The 17,514-nt window shown below is 38.7% G+C and overlaps 1 protein-coding gene across 1 annotated transcript in view; it reads right to left on the bottom strand.

The window, feature by feature from the left end:
- The window catches only part of GOLGA4 (golgin A4), a 76,664-nt gene that overhangs the window by 53,798 nt on the left and 5,352 nt on the right, over window positions 1-17,514 (bottom strand). Inside the window, 2 exon segments of the mRNA XM_066323239.1 lie at window positions 2,660-2,758; window positions 16,858-16,953. Coding sequence (XP_066179336.1) covers window positions 2,660-2,758; window positions 16,858-16,953 — 195 coding nt within the window.

The following is a 17,514-nucleotide window of genomic DNA, read 5'->3' on the forward strand; positions in this document are numbered from 1 at the left end:
TAAATTTAATAAGGTTCTTATGAATATAGAACCCGTGGATGCTGTTCCTTTCTGTGAAGATGCTTAAAAAGCTGCCATTTAAGGACCTATAAAGATTCTTAAAAATGTAATTTCAAAACTAATCTAGCACAGCCACTTCTAAAAGTTTCCTACTCATTATGCAGGCATCTTCATATACTGTCTGTGGGAACAAAAGAAGAACCTGTATTTGGGGTTACACTTTCTATTGGCATAAATAATAAAAGGGATACACTACTAATCTTTCATATAAAAAACGAATCACCATAGGTATCTGGCTGCTGCAAGTCTATGTCACTGTGCTCAAGGGCAAAGGATTGTATTTGGGCATCCACACGCTGAATGGTAAGCATGAATGGAAGTTGCTATATATAGTATAGATCCAAGACGCTTTGAAAAGCTTAAAAGCCCTAGCCTTTCAGAAGCCTGAAGAGAGCTTTCAGCAAAATTAGACTCACAGAGCACAAGCAGCATTCTGAAGTCTTAAGACTTCAAGAAAGTCAAGACATTCTGAAAGTCTTAAAACCAGGAGTTACATCAAGGTTTCTGGAGACCAATGGAAGTCATTCCTCCACAACCTCATAGAACATAACATCCATATCTCTTTCCAAAGATTGTAAGCTATACTTACAAACCACTGTTTTTACTATGAAGATGTATAAATCAGAGCCCAGTTTCAACTGGAGCATGTTAGGGGTGTTCCAGCAACATTTGTGCCACCTTACTTCCCTATTTCTTAAATGCAAAATCACACTTATTTCCCAAAGGTATAAATAGATTAGCAAGCCTGAGAAGGGAAAGCTTAAATGTCTGTGTTTAAACACATTTTACTGTTTTTAAATAGTAATACTTTCTCAAGATTCCAAAACTGAGTAATTATGAAGGGAGAAAGAAAGGAGGGCTTAATACAAGTTTTCTTTCCTTATTTTCCTTTAATTTTTTCTTTTAAAAAAACCCCACTGTGTCGAAGAATATTTTGAACTGTTTCTTCATGCATCAAAATCCTTCCAGTTTACTTAGTAAAGAGTTTATACTAACTTCACCCATGCCAAAAAAGTCACAGTTACAGTTACTTCTCTATGCTGTTCACTCTCAGATCACATATACAGTTAAAATACTGTTATGTTTTAGCAGAACTAATATGCATTTCTGTGTGTTGGGGAAACTTTCCTCTCCTGTATTTTTAGTGTACCTAGGTCTTATAAACATATGTAATGTGGGTGTTTCTTTACTATATTTTTTAACCATTCACCCTATTCTCTAGAAACTTTCCTATAATTTTCTTCCCCTCCTAATTCTTGTTGTGAGTACTGCTCTAGAATTTTCAAAAAGTTCAGAGAACAAAGTAAGTTTTACAGGCAATGTATTATTAATATACACTGGTAACACATTAACAATAATTGCTACATTATAATTATTTGCATGTATGCAGTCTTGCATACAAATATGCCAGTCAGTAAATATGCCACTAAAGTACATACTAAAAGATCATATAAAGACAACACTGGAGCGCTCACACAAACAGGTTATCTGAAACAATTTTTTTTCAAGATAATTCTGTTGTGTAGTGAAAACTAAAAAAGCTTACTTAAATTTGCAGTGAACCTTTAAGTAATAATTCCTGGACCTGGAATATCATCAGAATACACTTAATCACTGTTTCTGTCCAAACTTGCTTAGCCTGAGAGAGACAAGTTCAACATAATATGACATGTTGTGCTATGTTCTGCTTATTAAATTTATTAAATTTTGATCCTGTTATAGTTTTCAGTGACTGGTCATTTTAAACCATGAGTAGCTTACAAAGTAATCATAAAGCATCACTTTGAACTGGGGTTCTAAAAATTACTGTCCTTTAAATCACTTATGGACTCAGGAATGCAATGCTTCTGAAGCACATGAAAATGCCATTCCTGTTCTTTGCCAATAACAAAAATACAGCTTTGTATGTGCCTATATCAGAAAGCAGAAGTCTGACTTCCTCCCTATGCCTGCTTCTTTTTCTTCACTTCTTGTCTCTTCGCACTGAGCTTCTCCACTTATATATGGTGAAGACAACACTTCCAGGCAAAGAAACATATATTTTAAGTAAAGTCTAATTATTTTAAAAAAGGACTACTCATCCTCACAATAATAACTGCCAGGTTATCAACTAGATGTAGATCAATTTATATGTCTATGTGAAATAATTATTTCCTGCTACCATTAGTGGTAAATGACACACTACATTTCGTTGTATACAGCAAATATCATGTTAATTTTACACATAACCAATCCCAATGTTAACTCTATCCATTTATCTTGAAATACATACAGACATATATAAATATGAAGAGGAAATTTCTATTCAACGCACATACAAACTTGTGCAACAGTTATTTGTTGCACAGTGTATTGTTTGTTAAGTGTATAAGACAAAATAATGTTAATTTTTTAAGGTTACAGTAAATTCACATCATACAGCACACCAGCCAGGAGCCATCAGGCAGCACCTCTGTGAAATTTATTGCAGGGCTAGCAACAAGGTAGTTAAGATAGAAGTCTTTGTGAGAACAAGTCACAAGCAACTAAGTTTGCCTTCTAGTACATTACGCTCCTCCACCTGCTAAAGGCATCTCTAAGAGGTGTGGGGAGGACTCACCACACCGTCAGTCTGTGGCTTAGGTTGTTTGGTGGGATCCAAAGCAAAGACAGTATACTCAGACAGAAAAGCAGGTTCTGCTATCATCCCGGCTAACAGCTGTTATTCAATGCAAAAAGGAGGAAAATGAAAATAAATCAAGCAATAAAGAGCATTGCAAAATTTTACTCCATTTTTCCATGCCATCAAAAACAACAAAACAACACAGTAGTTTATGAGACAACAGATAAAGGGAGTACATAACCAGAAAATATGCACTAGATAATTTTGGAACAGCCAAAATACAGTATTGATAATTTAGAAGTAAAGAAGCATGCTATTTAAAAGATGCTAGTTTGGCCCAAGATAAAAACTATGTTTCAGGCATTGCTACAGTAATTCTTTTAAATTTCTGTGGATGAGATGTCTTCATATACCACTGAGCCCTATTTGCTCTCAGTTATTCATGAACAACTCATTATTCTAAAAAGTCTATCAGTATTTCAGTTATATGTAATATAAAATGCTTGCTTTTAACTATTTATCATCTAGTGCTTTTATATACTGCTTTTATTCTGTCTATATTTGAAAACATGCCTGACAATTTACTTAAACTACTAGCTGCCTATTTTGTAAAAACACTGTAAGTTGAATTTAATCATTTTATCAAGCCAGGATGCAAGAAGAGAGATAAATTCCTAGAGGTGAAAACATGAAGCGAAGAGACTGGAACTTGAATTCAAATTGGATATATACATGTAATGTAATGCAATCTAATGCATTTAGAATGCTGTAACTGAGAGAGAAAATTATTCATTTCATGATTATACTCACATACCTAAGCTCAAGGTTCAACTTTCTTACAACTTGATATTTCAGAATTGTACTGACTGCTGACAGAACCAAAACACTAAGTAAAACAAAATGTTCTGAAATAATGAGACAAATCTTTCTATCAAGTTACTAAGTACTTTTAGGAATCAAATAATAATGTAAGTTAGGAGTTTAATTTACTTTTTTTGTGATGATTACACTGATTCCAGTGCTGTAGCAGATTAATTACATGAATTCAAATTAAGAGAGAAAAATATTTTCACAGGAAAGATCTGAAAGGCTACATGACTCAGAATTTATGTTCACCAAACCCTTTCAGAAACTGCTAATAAAAAGGATGGTCATGTTCTTCATGTTCTCAGTCTTCTTCACTCCCCCAGAGCCTCAACACACTTGCCCTGTGCATTCATTGTGGTAGCAACCACACACTGAGTTTGTCATCCTCCTCTCTCAGCCCGTTAGAGGTAGAACACTTAAGAGTAAGCTGTGCAAAAGCTCCTAATACATATATATGTGCATATATGTATATATGTGCGTGTATATATATATATATACATGCATGTATGTACATGTGTATGTATGTCAATGCATAGGCATATATATACATACACACACAGATGTTTAAAACCCACAGATGTTTTTCCTCCTCTGAGCTTTCAGACAAGACAAAAATAAGGAAACTGACAAAACTAACAAACGATAATGGTGATAATGGTTCCAGAAAATCTTCATCAAGTGTTGATGGTCATTCCTTTTGAAAGTGCATATGCCAATAAAAGAAAAGGCATATACTATGTACACACAAGTGTGTAAACATACAAAAACAATACTACAAGCAAGCCTGATGGCCTCATGAATTAAAACCATGAAAATTCACAAATAAAATTATGAAAACTTTTAAGATAAAAATTATTTTGCATGTTTGGAGAAGACCTGTTAAGAAGATGAAACACAGTTTGCAAAGCACTGATAAATGGATTAGGCAAATATTATTTACCAAAATATTATTACTATTTTAAACATGTAACATATATTATTTTCAGCTTAATTAAATCACTTTTAATGACATGACCATCAAGAACTTCAGGAACCACAGACCATTTAAATTATCTCTTCACAGTGACAGCCTGCTAGTGCTCAAAATATTATGTTGCAACATCTCACCATAGCATTAGTTTGCTTAATCCTAACTGCATTATTTAGCACACTGAAAGTTTGCATTAAAAAGAATTCCTATTTGATCTCTAACAAGTCCGTCCCCTCCAAAAAAGATGGTCTGTCAATTTGTTCAGCATCTACGAGTTGTTATGTTTTCAGTCATCCCTGGAAGTTCATGACCATGTTAGTGCAGCCAAGTTCAGGAGGCTCAGACATAAATTCACAAATTTACTACTTCATTCTTGCACAAAATGTTAGCTATAAAACCCAAAACATACAGGCAAGATGACAGAACTTTAAGTAAGAGCACAAGTTCATTTTAAAAATTCACTCAAACTACCTGGTAGACTGATGAAACCCTGTTTTAACATGGTAAGAAGATCCAAACTATCCACTGCCTAAAATATGCCAATCCATATTACAGTTATGGTTTTGAGAAAAAGGAATTCAATGCAGTACAGCTTGAGTTTGCAGTGACAACTCCAGTGTCTCCATCATTACTAAAAGTTTACACAAACAGCGGAATGCAATTAAAAATTTTGTTTAGTTTCACTGATGTTGATCATCATGCAAGAACATTTCTAAATCATCTCAGCTTTGCCCTTTCTTGCTTGAGTAAGCACAGAAGGGAAGGAATCTTCTTTTCCTGTCTTCAACAATAAGACAGGTTGTCCTCAAGAAAACTGGCCGTCTGAACTAGTAGACAGACACAGAATAGTTCCCCTGCAATCCAGAAGGAAGCAGTTAGTGACGTACTGAGCCACTTAAAATGCTCACAAGCCTGTGGGACCAAATAGGATCCATCCTAGGGTGATGGGTTAGTTGGAAGAAGAGCTCTCTAAGCCATTCTCCCTCACTTATCATCAGTCTTGGCTAACTGGGGAGCTCCCAGATGACTGGAAACCAGCCAGTGTAATGCCCATCCATCAGAAGGACCAAAAGGAGGATCCAGGACACTACAGACTGGCAGGCCTGCCAGTCTGACCTTGGTGCCCAGCAAGGTTATGAACAAGTCATCTTGAGCATGAACAAGTCATCACAGCACCTACAGGGTGGCCAAGGGATCAGACCCAATCAGCATGGATTTAGGATGGGCAGGCCCTGACTAACCAACCTGATCGCTTTTCATGACTAGGTGACCCACCTGGTAGATGCGGGGAAGGCTGTGGTTGTGTCTACCTCGACTTAGCAAAGCCTTCGACACTGTCTCCCACAGAATCCTGGAAAAGCTGGCAGCCCATGGCTTGGACAGGAGCACTTCCTGCTGGGTTACAAACTGGCTGGATGGCCGGGCCCAGAGAATGGTGGTGAATGGTGCTGCATCCAGCTGGTGGTCAGTCACTAGTGGTGTCTCCCAGGAATCTGTGTATGGGTCCAGTCCTGCTTAATACTGTTACTGATGATCTGGATCGGTGGATCAAGTCTACTATTAGCAAATTTGCATTCACACCAAGCTAGGTGCAAGTGTCAATGTGCTGGAGGGCAGAAAAGCTCAGCAACTTGGACAGGCTGGATTGATGGGCTGAATCCAATGATATGAGGTTCAACAAGACAAGTGCCAGGTCCACCACTTTGGCCACCACCACCCACTGCAGCACTACAGGCTGGGGACAGTGTGGCTGGACAGTGCCCAGGCAAAAAGGGACCTGAGGGCACTGACTGGCAGCAGCCTGAACATGAGCCAGCAGTACGCCCTTGTGGCCAAGAGGGCCAATGGAACCCTGGCCTGTATCAGGAAAGTGAGGCCAGCAGGGCCAGGGAAGTGATTCCTCCTCTGTACTCAGCACTGGTGAGCCCACACCTTGAGTGTGTCCAGTTCTGGGCCCTTCAGTTTGGAAGGGTGTCCAGATACTGGACTATGTCCAGAGAAAGACAAGGGTGGTGAAGGGTCTGGAACACAAGTCCCATGAGGAGCGGCTGAGGGAGCTGGGGTTGTTTAGCCTGGAGAAAAGGAGAGGCAGAGGAGGTCTTTTCACTCTCTACAACCTCCTCAAAGGAAGTTGTAGCCAGGTGAGGGTCAGTCTCTTCTCCCAGGAAATGAGTGACAATCTTAAACTGCACTAGAGAAGGTTTTGGCTTAGGAGGACATTAGGAAGAACTTTTTAAAAGGAATGACTGGGCACTGGAATAGGCTGCCCTGGGAGATGGTGGAGTCAGCATCCCTGGAGATGCTTAAGAAAAAAACAGATATGGCACTCAGTGCCACATTGTCTTTGGTTGCAATATGTAACCAAAAATGTGTTTTCTATTTGCCATCTGTTGAAACTGGTTGGGGTGGTGTTTATCTCTTGTATAACCCATTCCTCATAACTCCAGGGGGGAGGGGGCAGGTGCCTTCTGTTGATGGACCACCTATTAAAACAAGGTGGGGGAATGTTCCTTATCTGTTCCATGACCCATCCTCCTTCCAGGGGGGGACGTCTTCTGTTAATGGGGCATAAAGGCTCACTGATTGACTGACAAAATTACATCATTCCATTGTGAGACATTCCACCCAGGGGGAAGAGCCAAGCATTCCTACCTGGAAAAAACCTGAGATTCAGAACACCAGGACAGCCTGTTTTCCAGAAAAAAACCTGGATTTTCCAGAAAAAGACTAGACTCATCTCGCCACCACTGGACCCTTTTACAGGTTAACCTTTACTCCAACAGAACCACATCTGTCACTCCAAGAGGACTTATTTAGACTGCTACCAACACCCTGACCAACAGGTCAGGTCGTGTTCTGACTCTGTCAGGGTTGCTAGGATATTTTTTTGTTTGCTTGGTTTTTTTCTACTACTACATTTGTATTTTTAATATTCCTAGTAAAGAATTTTTATTCCTATTCTCATTATCTTTGCCTGAAATCCCCCTCAATTGCAAAATTATAATAATTTTGAGGAAGAGGGTTTACCTTCTCCATTCCAAGGGAAGTTCCAGCTTTCCCTGGCAGACACCTGTCTCTCCAAACGAACACACACATCTAGTTGACAAGGTGGCGTTAGGTCATAAGTTGGACTCAATGATCTCAAACGTCTTTTCTAACCTGTTGGAGTCCAGGGCATTCCTTTGGACACCCTGGAAGGTCACAGAACTCAGCAGAGGGGTCTGGGACCTGAGCAAGAGGGTCTGAGACCTGGACTGGGGAGTGTGGAGCCAGTCCAGGGGGTCGGAGACCCTGGCACAAAGCCCAGGAAGACATCAGCTTTGATTTCAGTCCGTGGAAAAAACTTTCAACATTGAGAGAAGAATTAAAAACCACAAAGGTGTGAAAACAGTAGTGTAGCTTATCAAGGGGTAAAAAATTTTGTAGTTTTGGATTTTTAGAATATAGGTTCATGGGGAGACAAGATGGAGGGTTTAGGGTAGTGCCCTGGGTTCTTCTTCTCCCTTGGCCTTTGTCTTCTGATGTGACGGTGGCACAAAGTAGTTTAAGGAGATTGGGTCAGAGTAGAGTTGACCCTTTTAGTATAGGTGATAGGTATTGGCACATAATAGTAAATAAGTGATACATAGTTTTCTGTATAAAGGGGGTGTGATGTCCCACCATGGGGGAGTCGCCTCTTGTCCTAGCCCCTGTTCAGATCTTGGCTGAACACAGAGAACAGAGTAAGATATAATAAGCAACACGAGAAACCTTGAAAAACTTGAGAAACCTTGAAGACTGCTTCATTCTCATGCCTGGCTCAGGGCCTCCAGAGGGCAAAAGACCCTAACCACCTGAATCTCAGGTGAGCAGAGAACCAAATCTGAGACTAGCCTACTTAGTTATGTGATTCTGTGAGCCAAGCTTACAAGTAAAGGAGGCACAAAAATACAGAGGCAGAACAGTGAGCACTCTATCAATATCAACTTTCAAAATATTTCCTCTTCAGTAGCCAAGACTAGAGTTTCACACTTCAAATAGCTACCAAAGACAGAATATACTCAGTCATGGTCCAAGAATGGTATTTCTTTAACACATTTAGAACCGGCTGCATTTACTCCTTAGTGAGTTTATACTCCACTCTCCAATGTTAGCTGACCAACAATATACTTGCTTACACTGTTTTTGTTACTCTGTGTGTTGATTTGGCATGGCCTTTTTTTTTAGCAGGGGAGAACCACACCAGTGGCTTCTGTGAGAAACTGCTAGAAGCTTCCACCATGTCTGAGAACCAATCTCTGATGGCTCTGAAGATGGATATGCTGCTAGCCCAATTAAGGAAGTTGGTAATGCCTCCTTGATGACATATTTAAGAAAATCAAAATAGAGTATGAGCAGACTTTTCCAGGGGTGGCAAGGCACTACCACTGGGGGCCATCCCAGCACTGTGGCCGCTGCCATCTTGGTGCAGCCCACAGTGAGCCTTGCCTGCCTGACCACCACTAGCAAACCACACTGGAGGCAGAAGGCCAGGGGTGGCAGCAGCGGCTTCTCCTTCCCACCACTCTGCATAAGTAGAGGCATTATATAGCACCAGCACCGCAGTGGCTGCCTCTGCAAGTGGCCCTGGCCAGTGGCAAAAACATGTCAAGTAACTCCCTCAGTGCGAAATCTAGACAAGATCGACCTCTCAGCACTACAGAATCCTGCAAAAATCTTTGAATTGGTAGAACTTATTGGCAATGGTACCTATGGACAACAATTTTTCTTCGAGTCAGAGAAGATGTGGAAGTGAGGACATGTGAAGGAAAAAAACATGGTGGCACTAATGACTAAGGTCATTAGAAAAAGAAAGAGAGGAAGTACTCCAAGCATTAGAGCCGAAATTCCTCTGCAGGCCATGGGGAGGACTATGGTGAAGCAGGCTGCCCCCCTGCAGCCCATGAGGTCCATGGAAAATACAAAGATCCATTTGCAGCCCATGAGAGAAGTACTTACACCAGAGCAAGTGGATGCCAGAGAAAGCTGTGATCCAGTGAGAGACCCAAATGAAGAGAGGGCCCTTGCTTCCAAACTAGAACAAACTATCCTCAAAGGACTGCACCCTGTGGATGAGTGACCCACACCACAGCAATTTTAGAATGATTGTTTGCTCATAGGAGGGACTCATGTTGCAGCAGTTTTGGCAGGACTGCTGCTCCTGAGACTGGAGCCATGGTGGAGGGGTTCACAAACACCCATCTCCCATGGGAGGGACCCCATGACATGGCAGAGAAAAGACTTCCCTCCCTAAGCAAACAGAAAAAAGGTCTTGGGTGACGAACTAACCAGAACTCCCACTCCCTGTCTCCCTGCACCTTCACGGGGATGGAGGGAGAGGCTGGGGGGGGGGGAAAGATGGTTTAAAGGCTTATTTTACTTCTCGTTATCCTTCTTTAACTCTGTTAATAATAATTTTACCTTATACCTTTAAATTTGAACCTATTTTGCCCTTAGAGTGTTTTCTCCCAATTCTTATCTCAACTCAGGAACCCTTCATTAATTTCCTTTCCCTCTCCTCTCCCCAACTGTAATGAGAGTGAGTGAGTGGCTTACATAAGTGTCTGGTGTCAATTTGCCAATGTCAAATCACTACACTGATACCTCATAACCTGCTAAATATTTAGTTAAATTACAAGCAAAGCTCTCCAGCAAGTCCTGTAATTACACTATTGATTGATTTCCAATATATACATGTGGTTTTATCTGCATTTTTCATTTTTTTTCAACCATCCATTCAGTATAACTTTAAGAACAAATATCTAATTAACTTCGGGAAGGGGATGTTAGGGAAAGAGTTATCAAAAAACACAAAAAAAAATACTCACTTTTGCCTTCAAAGAGGCAAGAAGCAACCTGCTAGTCAGCCAACATTAAACAGTATTACCAAATGGGATTTTTGTGCTTCAGGATTTGTCTTAAAACCCACTCTGAATTATCTTAATAGCTTCAGAAACACTAAATACATTTGGTGCTATACTGTCTAATGTATTACTAGCACTATATCAGCACTAGGCTGGTACTGCAATCAATAAAACTAGACAAGCTAGAATCAACTGAGATGAATCATACTGAGATGAAGTAAACAGCAGATGCAAAGATGTAGGTCATTCTTTAACTTTCTCTAATCATAAGAATACCATCATATCACACTTAAAGCTTTCTATAGAAATCCTACTAAGATCTTCCAACAGTTTGTTTCAAGCATACTCTGGGGGGAGTGGCCAATATACCTAAAAGCTGTGCTGCCATTGAGCAGGACCTTGATAGGCTGGAGAACTGGGCACAGAGAAATCTAACGAAGTTCAACAAGGGGACTGCACATGGAAAAGAATAAGCCCAAGTATCAGTACAGCTTAAGGGCCTGACCCACCAGAGAGCAGCTCTGCAGAGAAGGACCTTGGAGTCTTAGTGGAGCTGCAAGTTGATCATGAGCCAGCAGTGCCCTTGCAACTAGCAGGGCCAGTGGTATCCTGGGGTACAACAGGAAGACTGCCCAACAGGTTGAGGGAGATGATCCTACCCCTCTACTCAGCCCTAAAAAAAACATCTGGAATGCTGTGTGGAGTTCTGAGCTCCTCAGTACAAGAAAAATAAGGGGCTACTGGAGAGAATCCAGCAGAGGGCCACAAAGATAATTAGGGATCTGAAACATCTTTCTCACAAGGAGAGACTGCAGGAGCTGTTTAGTCTAAAGAAGAGAAGAAAGAGAAGGGATCTAATCAATACATACAAATATCTCAAAGAAGGTTGTCAAAGAGGATGGTGCCAGACTCTTTTCCGTGGTGCTCAGCAACAGGACAAGGAGTAATGGCCATAAACTAAACCACAGAAAGTTCCACCTCAACATGAGGAAGAACTTCTTTACACTAAGGGTGGCAGAACACTGAAACAGGCTTCCCAGGGAGGTCACAGAGTATCCCTCTCTGGAGACATTCAAAACCTACCTGGACACATTCCTTTCCTGTGTAATCTGCTCTAGGTGACCCTGCCTTGGAGCAAGGTTGGACTACATAATTTCCAGAGGTTCCTTCCAATCCTACCAATTCTAAGATATTCCAGGGTAAATCATCTCCCTAGCCCATACTAACCTTAATCTCAAGCACCAAATCTATAGGCTGAAGGCTGTTGAGAACAAAAAATAGTAAAGGCAGCTCAGTGTACAGTTGCACAGCAAGCTACAGGTTGTGCCCTGGGTGGGGGAAATGGCTGAAACCCCCAGCAATGAGCCTTTTGCCCAATAAAAGGGCCACACTTGCTATGCCAGCTGGATGGTGACCGGTCACCCAGAGACTCTGTAAAACCCAATGAACAGTAAGAAGACCCCAGATCGAATACCACGATTAAAACAAGCATACAGAATAAAAGCCAGGCATTCCTTTCTTCAGGGTCCCTACCAGGAGATACCCAACTCCATGTGTCATCACACTACTGCACCGTTTCTGCTATGGGAAACCTTGGGTCAAGGCAGTGAGGGAAACTTGTCTCAATGTGAGTGTGTAGAGAGTCAGCTGGGGAACTCATCAGCTCACTGGAGCTGCTTGTGGTGAAGGTGGCTTCAGTCCCAGCAGCAAAAGCCTGCGGTGGTGCGTCTGACTGCCAGAGTGGCTCCTGGGTGGTCAAACAGGAACGTTTCCTTAACAGGCTGTGACATTACTGATTTTTTGTCACAGTATTTAACTCTTACTCCCTTCTTCCCCAAGTAAAATCCTACTGAGCAATAAATGTTTCTATCTTGGATAGAAAGTTGCAAGTGAGGTTAAAATGGTTGATGAAGCCAAATGCCAGATGACATTATTATATTCAGTATTATCAAAGTACACAAAGTTACTGTTTAAATAATGTTTGTATTTTCAACAATCTGAACAGTTCTGGTAGCCCTCCAAGTTTGGCCTAAGTGTAGCAGTCTTACTTATCTTTAAGGACTTTCTGAACTGCAGAAATTACTGTGTTCTTATTATTCTTATTATTCCTCCTCCCTCTGAAGAATTACCAAGCTCAAATTTTCTTTTGCAAGGATTCTGACAAGTGAGGTCCAAAGGCCTAAGTACACACAATTCTTAGATCAAAGAGCTTTCTTAATATGCTGTGAAAGAAAATCCAAAGTTTAACAGGGATCAGAGTCTGACCCAAGTCTCATTGCTTTGGAGATGGCGGTAATTGAATATTATGCATGTTACATGCATATAATATGTTTGATTGCCAAAGGTAATCATTATTCCCTTCCAGAAATTAAAGAGAATCAGTAGTTCCAAATTTTGTATTAGCCTGTTATAAAGCAAATTTGAAAATCATACATCTTGTTAGCAAAGTGCACCACGGCATATGTGTATTTGTAGTATGCTAACACTTCAAAGCTTCTATAATTGTACATGAGCAGTTTTGCTATGCTATGTACCAGCAGAGCAAGACAGAGGGAAGAAGACGAGACTACAAAACTGCAAGAGAAAAGCCACCATTTTTTCATCTACTTCGAGTAGCTAGATGTCACCTATCAGCTAAAGGTTTAGTTTCAACTCTTACTTAAAAAAAACTCATTCCCCAGAGCAAAATAAATACATTTCGTTATTTGTCCAAGGTGGTGAAAGTCAGAAAAAAAAGTTGTGAATAATTCAGTAATTTTCTTACTTACAAAATATTTATTTATAGAAAGCTGTGTGCAATTTTCAACATGGTATTTTATGCCTCATCCTTACTGTGGTAGGGGAATAGGAAAAGCTGTTGAGCTAAAATTTCAAGGGTTTCTCTCTGAAATTAAAAAAGCCCCAGAATGTAGGAGAACAGAACTGCACTTTCAGAGAGCGGTAGTACAGAAATCAAATATGTCTTTTCTGGTTTGCTTTTCATTTTGATGAGCAATCAACGCATGTTGGTGTATGTATCAGGAGTTGTAAATTACAAGCTTAGGTTCAAACTAGCTTATGCAGCCTCCAAATTTAGCCCTAAATATCAGAAAGGAAAAAAATACAGCTATATCTGAACTACTACCATCTTAGCATGGCAACACCTATTTAGAAGTACTTCAAATTAAGTATATGAGTACAAAAAAGACACAGGAATAATAAAGATACTGAAGGAATATTACTTCAGCTTTACTTGTGGTGCTTTATTAATAGCCAATGTCAGAGAAACAGTTCAACTAATTTAATAACAGAGTCATTATATGCCACTAAAGTGAGATCAACAAGTACCCTGGCTAAGTATCTGTATATGTTGTGCTCTGCTGTCACTTCCGTAACACTCATTAGGATGTCAGCGATGTTTGGATGCACGACTAGTAGGTCACCCTCAGCAATCTATCACTGTCAGCTGACAGCAAACTAGCACTAGCTTTGTTATCTTCTGCAGTTGGGCCTTGTGTACTTGTAAACAAGTATACTGTAGAACAAAGAAAACATTTTTAACTTACAGCAATTATAGTGAATACAATTTATGTGTTTCACCTCAAACTCTGGTCAAAAGTCAATGTGGCAACAGTTTGTTAGAAAAGACTGAACTCACTAAGTAAGCCTATTTTAATAGTCTAGGGCTGTTTAAAACAGCAGCATTCCAACTCAGAAAGCATTGGATATGCAAATTGTCTGATGAAGTTCTTTGGAAATAATTTTACCTCACAATGTGATCGTATTTTGCAAGCTATTTGCAACAAGAGAATGCAGAACTAGTGAGATGTCTGGTTTTTCCTATAGCAAAAAAATTTTGAAGTTTTCTATAACATTCCTACTGGAGATTCACATATCCAATAAAATACAAGCTGAAGAGGGAAGCTGGCATGAAAAAGAAACTTACATGATATTCCATAAATTAAACATGCAAGTTGTAGGTTTATTTTAAACTGATAGTATCTTGGAATTTTGAAATATTAAAGTATTTTTGAAATCTTATCATTGTAGAGTATAATGCAAGCACGTTGGCATGTATGGTTTACTATAATTCTTTGATCAGACAAATGATGTAATTTATAACTTTAAATAATTCTGAAATTGCTTTTATTATAAAAGTACTCTGAGAATAAACCAGATTTTATGTGTAATACTTGAAACGTTAACACTACAGATGTGAAAATACAAAAACCAGATCTATTTAAAGACACACTAAAACACAGCTTTACAGAAGAGGACACAAACCACACAAAACAACAATGAAACACCAATTTTGCTTAGCTTTCAGTACTAAAAGGGTTAGCAATTATTCATGCACTGCAAACGTGTTTTAGCATACAATACTCCTCAACTAAATATTTTCAGTGTATTAAATGTTGTCCAACAGTTCACTGTAATGCCACTGACACTTACACATAAAACAACTGCCTGATCAAATGAGAATACTGCAAAAAACACCCTCCAAAAGACATAATGTGTTCATATGATCAGGGCATGGATTTTCAGTGACAATATGCAATATCTGCATCTTATTTAAGCATAGTATACTGCTGCTGAACTGAATTTTATGATATTATAATCCAACAGATTTCAAAGATGATTTGCTTTTAATCATACTGTCAACATTTATGAGAAATTTCTGGAGAAATTACATTTCTTGTTTTGTTCATTTAAACTTAATTTTTCGTAAAATTTTCCATTTGATGTGAAACCATTCCTTACAAAAGAAATAATAGGTTTTCATCCCCTTAGGACTTCACTACTTCCTGAATTTCTAATTAAATTATGTGTTTCAGAAGTAAAACTGTTATGGCAGCTCCCCTAAGACCAAGGATAACGGTAAATCTGAGGGTACTTTAGTACCTCTCTTTCCACTCTTAATCTTATTTCTCCTTCTGTCTCTCTAGTCATTCCAGTATAACCAGTCTATTTAGAGATTAATGTTCTTCCAACGTAACTTTGCATGTGCTAAGGGGAATCCTTTGCTTCTCTTGTTTGTCTGGAACAGCATTTTTGAAAATGGAATTTGCTGGGGGACAACACATACCTACTGAAGTAAATGTAGTTCTCAATAGAAGTCATGTAAAAGACCTTGGCCAAATCAGTTCTTTTCCACATTATAAATTAAAAGAAAAAAAAAAAAAAGGGGGGGGGAATCAACTCTCAGTACCAACTCACTCCTTCTAAGCCACAGTAGTAGTTTCCATGTGGCAATATGGTACTTCTATACCATGTATTAAGAACAGAAAACTCTCTTTACTGAAAAACTTAGTAATTTATCCTAGGTGACACTGCTAGCTAACATTCTGGAGCATCAGTTAACAGAAAATCTTTTTCCAAGGAGAGAGGGAATTCACTATAGATAAATATACTTACATATATACATACATATCACAGAAGAGAAAATAAGCATTAATTAGAAAATACCAAATACAAAACAAAATCATGAGGTACTTTTATTTCTATTATTAAACGAAGCAAACTGACAAGATGTAATCATTTATAGCACTCATAATGAAATCTATTACAAATTCCAGGTGTAGCTGATTAACTCCTAAAGAAAACATAGTGTTAAAAATAAAAGTGGATTGTTCCGCTGCAAGAAAATGCATCCCTTTTTTTTAATGGCAAAACAAAGCAACTGAATTTTCTGACTAGGACATTACATTTTCTCTGAAAAAGTTCACAGAATCACAGAAGCATCCTGCTTTATGCTACCAGCCTATGTCCACGCTCACTAAGCCAGGGAAATGTTTTGTTTCTTTGTATTTGTTGCCTTTTCTTCAATCAAGCCACTTCAAAAGAGCCATAGTGCTTAATAAGAAACAGGATAAGTGCAGATTATCTTGTTTGCTTTACTATGCAAGTAAAGGTTACCCATCATCCTAATAATGATTTTAACGATATTTTATGTCTGATAATTCAGACTCAGTTTGGTCTGGGGTTTTTTGGTGGGGGAGGGTTGGTACCAGGGGTACCAGCTGGTTTTTAGTCTGGGGGCTGGGGAGAAAGGATGTGAGGTGGGGGAAAATAACTTTGCATTTGATGCTTATTACTGGCATTGTTAGAAACAATCACAAATGCTCTGTATAAACCTTTTAAATCATCCACCTCTAATTACCTGGATTCACCTAGCTTTTCAACCAAAAGTGGGACAAAAATGTAGTCTCTCTGAATGTATCCTCTGATACAATCTATCCACTACCTCACTGAGTTCAGTTAAGGAGTAAGATTTTAAGACCTGAAGACTTAAAATGTTTCCTATTATGAGGTTAATTACTATAGCTTAAAGATCTGATTTATTATTATTAAACACTTTGGTATTTAATCTAAAAAGTAGACTATTCATATCTATTAATACACAGAAAATAGTGAGATTGAGAAATAAAATAAAAATGCAATGAAGGACATAGATTTTTTTAAAGCTGAAAAACAGAGAAAAACAATTCTCAACTGACCTCTTTGTCTGGTGTTAAAGTGCCTTCATCATTCTGATCTGTAAATGAAGTTGTCCTGATTCTGTTGCCAGTTGATGGAGGAGATTTAGAAGGGACCTACAGAGAGATCATGTATATCAACAAATAATACTATTAACTCTAGAACTAATTGTTCTGTATCATAATTTACTTCAAGAATTACTAACTATATCATTTCAGTAAAGCCTAGTTTAGATCTTTTTAAAGAAAACAACTGTCTGTGACAAGTTCTACCTTACTATGAAATCCCCAGAGTAAAATGTGTCATGAATCAGCCACAAGAACAAGCAACAAAATGGGTTATTTTGATTATTTCTGACTATGGCCCTCTTAGACCCTATTTGAAAAACAAGCCTCCTAATATATCAGGAACATATTACAGTTGCTTAAGATTTAAAAGTTTAGTGATTTGACAGGGATTCAAGCATTTAGAAGTGGAACAGAATGTGATCAAGATAGAAAAATAACAGGAAAAATTACACCAAAAATTTATAAATATTAAATTTATAACACTTATTAAATTTAATCTAAACAATGAAAAAGGGGCAAGAAATTGCTATATTTTCTGATGTCAATATGTACTTGCTCCTATCAGAGCTAAACATCTATTCACAGAAATTTTACAACTTCATTCAAACT

Source organism: Sylvia atricapilla, chromosome 1, assembly GCF_009819655.1.
Source record: "Sylvia atricapilla isolate bSylAtr1 chromosome 1, bSylAtr1.pri, whole genome shotgun sequence".
Classification (NCBI taxonomy): Eukaryota; Metazoa; Chordata; class Aves; order Passeriformes; family Sylviidae; genus Sylvia; species Sylvia atricapilla.